The sequence below is a fragment of the Bison bison genome, unplaced genomic scaffold, assembly GCF_000754665.1.
Source record: "Bison bison bison isolate TAMUID 2011002044 unplaced genomic scaffold, Bison_UMD1.0 scf7180017864207, whole genome shotgun sequence".
In the NCBI taxonomy this organism is placed as follows: domain Eukaryota; kingdom Metazoa; phylum Chordata; class Mammalia; order Artiodactyla; family Bovidae; genus Bison; species Bison bison.
In genome coordinates, this window is record NW_011494779.1 from 2,040,875 (window position 1) to 2,049,855 (window position 8,981).

The window sequence follows — 8,981 nt, forward strand, 5'->3', positions numbered from 1 at the left end:
AGTGTCTCAAGAAGGAGTGAAGGACCCTCAGCAGAAACTCTTGGTGTCAGGCATACAGTGGTGGTTCATCTGATAGGCCTTCATTAACGATGAAAAGCTAACCCACATATGTGGAGAGATACCAACGCCCTATGTAAGGAATTCATCTCGGGCCTTAACAAAATCAGATTCTCCTAGAATGGCCAGGCAGAGAGAATTCCTCCTCAGGGAGGGGTGAACATCCTTGCAATTCCCATCCATCCTGGAGATCTTCCCTAATAACAGAGCCATCATCACCTTGGCCTCCAGGGCTCCTCCCCTTAGGGCTTGGCCCAGAGGGACCCAGAAGAGTCTCCTTATAAGAACTAATGCTCCAGCTGAGGTCAGGTGGGAGCAGGCAGGTGGATGCCCCGCTGCTGGTGGGTGGGCCATACTCTGTAAATCTGTAAATACTCTGTAACTCTGTAAATCAGGTTAGTGGTGCTAATCTCATTGTCCACCTCTATTCTTAGCATCCATAATCATTTAGGTAAGTCTTACTTCAACCTGCTGATCTAACATTGGTTGTGTTCCAGGGACTTTAAGTGATATAACCATCCAATGATTATGTCATTAGATGTAAAGACAAGGACGTTAATAAGAGTTTCATTTAACTTGTATCTTGTGTGATTCTACTCAATTAATAAAATTATCCCCAGGAAATGTAATACAGACTAAAGAAAGTTCACTCTTCCTGACCAAAAATAATGGATTTCAGGTTGTTGATGGATATGGTGCCTTGGAATGATTAAAAACATTTCAAAGTAGGGGCTTTTGTAATCAAATCCAAAATGTGAAGATTCAAACAAAATGATATGATAAACTATACAGAATCGATCACAGGAAAACATGAGTATGTGGTAGTTTAATATACTACATTTAATGTAATAATTTAAAACATCCTGCAATAGAAACATCAACTACTTAAAGGCAAATCACATTAGATCTGTTAAATATCAGTATAAGAACAGAAATAAATCATAATTAGATTTGCTGCTATCATTACATTTTTATATCACAAATCTGAATAAATATTCTCAAAATGTAAGGGAAATGGAATAGATCTAAAAGAAAAGAAATATTCTAATGGGATCAGGACCCTGGAGAAGCTCTTGAGCTGTTTATGTCACAATGTTAACAGTAAAAAAAAAAAAAAAATACCGCCTACCGTCCATCATTAGGAGAACATATTTTCTTTAGAAGTATTTATAGAATGGAATACTATATAGTAGTTTGAATAAATGACCTAGGTTAATATGTCTTTACATGGATAGATCTCAAAAACAATGTTAAATGTAAAAAGCAGTCAACCAAAACATACGTTCAGAATCATATCATCTACCTACATCTTAACAGGCACATACAAACATATGTGCATAAATAGATGTAATACATGAACAGATGGATACACATAGATCCATAATTATAGTTGTCTCTAGGGAGGAGAGGAAAGGAATGAAAGGAGGAGAATGTAAGACTTCTATTTTATTGAGAGTCATATTTTCTTTAGAAAAACTATAAATGTAATAATTTTTAAAATTCTCTGTGATGTATACAGCAATGTTATACACTATTCTGATTTTTTTTAATAGTCCTATAATTCACCCTTATATTTTTGTGTTATTGCAAGCCAATGAAATAAGAAAGGGGTACTTCATATCCTCTATGGAATTTATTTATATGCATATATATGGCTAAGCTTATTTATCTCCAAACTCATATGCATAAGACAGAAAGAAAGTGCTTTGAGAACTTCAAAATATTATTACAATGAGCAATTTTCTTAAGCTGCATTTACTAAATTTCAAGTTATGAAACTATTTCTATCTGTTCTATTTTTTATTAAGCAAACGTGTTTTGGTATAATTTTAGATTTCTAGAAATCTTGCAAAGAGGGTTCAGAGTTTTTCCACTATTGTCCTTTTTCAGTTCCAGAATCTAATCAATGTCTTTTCCGTTTTTCAACATATTTCTTCCAATGTAAATATTATACCTGGACTAGGTGCTTTGTTAAGTTAAAATGACATTTTGTTTTTAGTTTTTGTTTGCTTAATTGCTCAGTCATGTCCAACTTTTTGCAATCCCATAGACTGCAGGGTCCTCTGTTCATGGGACTCTCTAGGAAAGAATACTGGAGTGGGGAGCCATTCCCTTCTCCAGGGGATCTTCCTGACCCAGCAATTGAACCTGGGTCTCCTGCATTGCAGGCAGATTCTTTACAGTCTGAACCACCAGGGACTAGATGCTTTGTTAAATTAAAATGACATTGGGATATTTTAAATTTTCTTTTCTGGGAGCTTACATGTAATTTTATTTGACAATAATCATATAACCTTTTTGTAAAAAAAAGAAAAGAAAATGAATACGCTGTCAGAGGAAAATGCTCAACAAAACAGGTACCCCTGAGAATCCTAAAAAATCTGCTTGGTAGAAAATATACCTTTTGGAACTTCCCTGGTGGTCCAGTAAGACTCTGTGCTCCCAATTCAGGGGACCCGGGTTCAGTTCCTGGTTAGGGGACTTGATCCCACAAGCTGCAACTAAGATCCAGCACAGCCAAATAAATTAATTAAATTAAAAAAAAAAAAAAATACCTCTTGTCGCTTTCTTTCCTCCTGGCTAACTGTTTGAGATAATCCATTTCTTTTCACCTAGAGCAAAAAGCAAAATAAAGTTGAGCTCATTTACTTTCATAAACAACTTATTTATTATGTAAGGCATAATTTTATGCCCTTCAAATATGAATTAACTGCAAAATGCTGAATTCAGTACATAATAATTTTGAGTCTCATATCCCTCAGATGACATTTAATCACATTAATAAATTAGCATAGTACAACATTAAAGGAATTAAAAGTGTCTAGAACACTACCCAATGGGTTTGAGTTAATTTGTTCTGGTCTTAGTTCTGGCTATTCCTAAAGTACTTATGGAATTAATCTCCCAATTCATAAGAAGTCCCTGATAATAAAAGAAAGGAAGCCACTGCCTTAAGTTTACTGCTTAGAAATGCTGGTCAGTGATATAGTGTCCTTATTACATTGAAAGTGTAATTTTAACACTATGTGAACCCTCTGTGAAAACAGAGACTCAACGGAACACCAATGCTCTTTATAAAAACCCAATCAAACAAGAAAACACAGTCCTCTTGGCCCAATTTCAACAGGTTTTGGGGCGTATTTAATTTTGACAAATAAGGATGTTAATCTGATATTCTTTGATGAAGCAAGAGTACCTGCAAGAGCCAAGAATGCCAGTACCATACCTGGAATAATGCAGTTGTGTCCCTCGTTGAATTCCGAAGTCCTTATCTCAACTGTTATACATTTCTACTTGATTGCTGCAGTTCCTACCAAAATTCAGTCTCTAACTCAGAACAGAGGTTGAATTATGAACCCCATGAAGGCAGGACCTGGAGTCTGTTCTAATATACCTGGCCCTGAGTCCAGCACGTGAAAGACATTCATGTTTTTCAGTTACAGTTTAATTAACGAAAAGTAAGGCATGTACACAATACCAACCAATTAGATCTTGCACTTAACAGAAGAGCAGCAAAAAAGGAGAATGTCCTCCCCTTGTGTGAAAAAGCAATAGCAATAAAATGCAACAGAGGTCTTCAAACGTTTTGCTATCTACTTCCTAAAAAAACTAAAAAACCATGTTTCCTTAGACCCATTTTATGTTGACATTTCTTTTTTTTTTTTTTTTTTATGTTGACATTTCAAATTTTCATCCAAAATTTAAAGAATCTTAAAGACATATCTTCCTCTTGATTGTAAATCTAGATATTTTAACCATGTGCTATCATATTCTTTTAAATGGGTCGCCAAGAGTCAGACATGACTAAGCGACTTCACTTTCACTTTTCACTTTGATGCATTGGAGAGGGAAATGGCAACCCACTCCAGTATTCTTGCCTGGAGAATCCCAGGGACGGTGGAGCCTCAGACCCCATAGGCTGTCGTCTATGGGGTCGCACAGAGTCGGACACGACTGAAGCGACCGCAGCAGCAGCAGCAGCAGTGGAATATAAAAACCATGATGACAATATCCACCATCAACCATTTAAAACATATGGAGATTTTACATTATTCTTCTTTCTCCTTGAAAACCCATTTCTATGTCAATTTTCCCTCCAAATTTCCTGATGTAATTCTGTGTCAGAGCATTTAATTAGTCACTTTAGCATATTTAGGGCATAGGTTTTTACATTTAATTTTCTAAAATTTCTTGTGATCAATGAGCTTTAAGTATAAAGACTCTTCTAGATTGTATAATCACTATAAACACCATTAATAATCCATAATCAAAATGATGCAATTATTTCCAATTTCAATGCATTAAGCACTAAAAGTAAAAGTTTACTAAGAATGCAACTCTGAGTGAGACAGGGATAGGGGTGTATGGTGGCTTCATTAAAGGAGGTTTTGCTGAAACCAATATTTCAAATTGACCCCATTTTATTTTGTGCTGTGATTTAACATGCTGACACAGGGCATCAAACACCAAAGTAAGATTTGAGATGGGCTTTCTTTAGAAAAATGGCAAAAGGGGTAACTGAGAAAACTGGAATTTGGACAACAAAATCTGGTGTAACACTTTAACTGCAGATACACTCTCAGTTTTACAGAAAAGAATGCCTAGGAATTGAGGATCTGGAAAATGGTCCCCTTAAAACTATTCCTGCCCACCTCGCCTGGTCTTGCTGAATGCAGGTGTGTGATGTGTACCGCAGTATGAAGACTACTGGTATACAGTTCTTTACATGGTGGGGTCAGGGAAATAAAGCCAACTATATGTTACTGCCTTCAATCTGGTTGTTAGAAAAGATTATAGAGAGTAGTACAATACAGTAGAAAGAGTCCTAAGTCAATAGTAAAATCAACAATCATTTACTGACTGCCAGGAAATATGCCAAGTACTTTATATCCCTGTGATCACTGAATCCTCAGAAAAACTCTAAAAAGCCAATACTATTCTTATGCCCATTTCCCAGACAGTAATAACAACGAAGACTTAGGATTCCAGATCACATAGCTAACAGATAAGAAGGCCAGGATCCTCATCCAGGTGTACCAACTCAAGGGCTCCTGCTCTTAATCATGATTTTATCAGGGATAGGGGACCCCCAGTTCTCCATGAAGGCACCTTACTTCTAAGGTTGGGTGACTGTCACTAATGATGATCCCTTCTAATGCCAGGTCTGCACCAAGTCTCCATATGTTTGTCATTGCACATATCATGGAATGTTCTCAGCCGTATCTACCATGCTGACACTGGGTCAGCCTGTCAGCAAGAATTCACGGTTAAAAAGACTTCTTCATACATTTTAATAAGGGAGGAGACTGGCCAAAAGAATGAAACCGTTCAGAGCTGCTCCCATTTGGTTAACGTTGAGCAGGAATTTCACAGGATTTCCTGCCTGACTCAAAGCCCAGCAGATCAATATCCTGGCGCTGTGCCCACAGTCTTGGCAGGTGATGTCACCAGCAAGAATTTCCACGCCACCAGCATCTCCATCCACAGCTACTACTGAGTTCAAACCCGGAAATCTTAAGGGGAAGAAAGTAAAGCATGTGGGCTTAGAGACCTACCCAGATACAGCTAGGTCACTGAGGGATTAAGAATACCTCTACCTATCAAAAAGAAAAAAAAAAAAAAAAAGAAATCCCCAGCTAAAGTAGTTGTCCTTCTGAGGGAGAAGAGAGAAGGTAGTTTTGAAAAAGGCAAAACACTCATAGATAGAATCCTTCACCAACACTAATAAAAAATGATCAACATTCCTTTAACCAAGAAGTCATCAACTAGAAATGAGTAGCCCATACAGAACTGACCAATAAAGAAAACAAAAGGTTCTAGAAAGTACATTCTTGGGTTATAATTAAGAAAACTGACACATTCAAGGATCCAGAAGGCCAGGTCTGGAGTTATGACAAGCCAGCTCCACTTGGCTGACTGCCAGACCACGGCTTGGGGCCCGGCTGGACAGGTTCTTCTCCGGAGCCAAGAGGAAGCTTTTTGTCCACCTGAGATCTTCCATATGCAACTCTAAATTACACAGTACCTGAGAGCAGGTGCCTGGAGGCAGAAGATCAAGAGTGGGCAAGAGGATTTCAGAGACTGAAGAATGTGGAAAACAAAACCGGAAAAAGAAGGGGAGAGGGGATATATAAGAGGGCCCCACAGAGACTGGCAGAAGACAGGCAGGAGAAAACTGGGGAGAATGAAAACATAGAGCAAAATGTCAAGTGGAAAGAAACAAGGAAAGAAGGGGGAGGAAGGGAGAGAGGGAAACAAAAGAAGGAGAAAGACTGTGTGCAACGATTTTAATAGTATGTATCTCTAGAAATTTTCTATTCAAAACCAATGACCTATTGCTAAACCGAAATAAAAATCACTGGTAAGCCCAGGCTTTTCTTTTGCACAAGCACACAAATATCTGTGTAAAACGTATGTTTACAATAATATCTACAGTTTTTACATTTACATGTTTTCTGCAGTTTGCACACTTTTGCTAAGAGAATTAAAATATCAACTTTATCACAATTCTCCAAGTGTTCTCCTTGTTTTCACGTGTGGAAAAGATAATACACCAGCTTCCAAAATGGGATTCCTATTCTGTCATCTAAAACGAAATAAACTAAATCGTACAGGCTCTTTTTTAAAACTTTTTACATATGTATCTTGTGGCGGCTCCAGCCCAGCACAAACAGGAACACACTGACTGCCAAGCAACAAGCCCTTACAACTGTCTTCTGACCTCACTAGAACTTGCTCATTGCTTTATTTTTCCTATTTAACTATATCATCAATAAGTACAGTTACAAATGTAGTTGAATGAAACATAAAGTACTATACTCAGTTTGAGGTTCTTGGTTTTGTACAATCCAACTAATTCACAAAACTGTTCAAATCTTGCCATGGCAGATTCTATACTCTTAGGAGAACATGTGAATATATGTTAATATCTAGTTGACATATACGACATATATTCAAATAAAAGTGGATAAAAATTAATTCAAATAAAACAAAACTGTAGCCCACAACTACAGTTCTGACATATGTTAAAAAATATGAACATATATTATGTGACTTGTCAAGGCAGTGAATGCAGGGAACTAACTAATCTCATAATAGTTCTAAATTAATAATTATAAATTATATTTTTACTGCTGTAATTGGTATTAAAATTCTCCACCTATGATTTTTTGTAATCAACATATTTTCCATGTTCAAAAGAGACAAAAATTAATGATTGCCTAAAACTAATAAAGAACAGTAGGAGATACTTCTCCAATGGATATACTGTCTAACTGGCCCCAAGATACAGTTTTTGAAATTTAAGGTAAACTCCCCAAAGGATAGATCCAAAAGTTACTCCACCTAAAACTGATGCCAAGTTACTCTGAGAAAGACAAATATCATATGATATGACTTATATGTAGAATCTACAAAAATTACATAAATGAACTTATTTACAAAATAGAAACAGATTCACAGACATAGAAAGCAAATTTATGGCTACCAAATGGGAAAGGAGAAGGAGAGATAAATAAGGAATTTGTGATTAACAGGTGCACACTTCAACACAGAAAACAGATAAACAGCAAGGACCTGATATATAGCACAGGGAACTATACTCAGTACTTTATAATAACCTATATGGGAAAAGAATCTAAAAAGGAATAGATATATGTACATGTACAACTGAATCACTTTGCTCTACACCTGAAACATGACATTGTAAATTAACCATGCTTCATTTTTTTATGATTAAAAAAATTAATAAAATGGATTCTAATTTCCTTCATGATCTTTTGCAAGTCTGAGCTTGTTAGATGACTATCTCATGAAGGAACAAGTAGGCTTTAGGCAGTAATTCCACTTCTGCACTCATCACAGCTACAGGTGATTTCACCTTGTGAAAAACTGTCTTAAGAAAACCTAGGCAATGTTCCTTGGCCTCTGACGCCATTGACTACAGTAGGTAGTAAAAGCCAGGTTCTCTAAGTCTCTAAAAGAATCCTGAGGTTGCCATGTATAACTAATCCTATCTACAGGATAGAGCCTGCCCTGTAACTGTGTACAGAGCCAAGAGGAATTACCCCAGTCTCTAGGCTGATGGGATCATTTTCTATGGGGTAAACAGGGATATGACCTCAGGCCCTCTATGACTTGACGTTGTTTCTATATAGATAAGATGGGTGCACATTCTTTCTCTTTTTCCCACCAGCCAAAGAAACCAGAATAGGAGGGCCTGCAAAAGACTGACCAACCAAAGAGGCTCAGAAAAGTAGTCAATTAAAAATGAGATCAGATATTTATAATCCAAGTTCACTCAGGCTCCATAAAGCACTGATGTCCACTGAATACCCACTGGAGCTAAGACCTTCAAACTTAAGAGTTATCCATTCGCTGAAAACCAGCTGGTTTATTCATGCCTCCTGGTGACTTGCTATTCATGGGCTTCTATTCTGGAGAGTTCAAGTGGGAAGAGAATGAATTGCAAAGTAAAATTATACCACCAGACACAATCACTCCTAGGTCTTTTCTACAGACTTAATACAAATTGAACAGTCCCGGAATTTCCAATGAGTTACGAGTTCTTTCACTTCAACAACATAGAACAGCAGCTCTTTGAGAATATGCTTGAAGTTCCTAAAATGAAAAATCTGCCGAGAGCCTGAAACCGTCTTCTGAAAATAGCCCCCGCAGGTTGTCTCAGGCCCCGCCGCGTCCACTGAGAAATCACTGAGACACTGTCCACCTAAGTCACAAGCTGCTGCAGAACACCCATACCAAGGGCCAGAAATCCAGGTGATCAAAGATGAGATAACTGAGGTCAAGATGGGGACGGTGCCATATTTTTAAGGAGAAACAGGTACACAGATCACTATTTTTTAGAATAATGAGAGGTAGAAGACAATGGCCCATTTAATAAATCATATGCTTAATTTAAAAAG

General features: G+C 37.2%; 1 protein-coding gene across 1 annotated transcript in view; it reads right to left on the minus strand.

The window, feature by feature from the left end:
* Positions 1 to 8,981, minus strand: part of ARHGEF26 (Rho guanine nucleotide exchange factor (GEF) 26) — a 139,072-nt gene that overhangs the window by 107,784 nt on the left and 22,307 nt on the right. Inside the window, exon 4 of the mRNA XM_010844750.1 lies at positions 2,613 to 2,669. Coding sequence (XP_010843052.1) covers positions 2,613 to 2,669 — 57 coding nt within the window. The remainder of the gene's footprint in view (positions 1 to 2,612; positions 2,670 to 8,981) is intronic.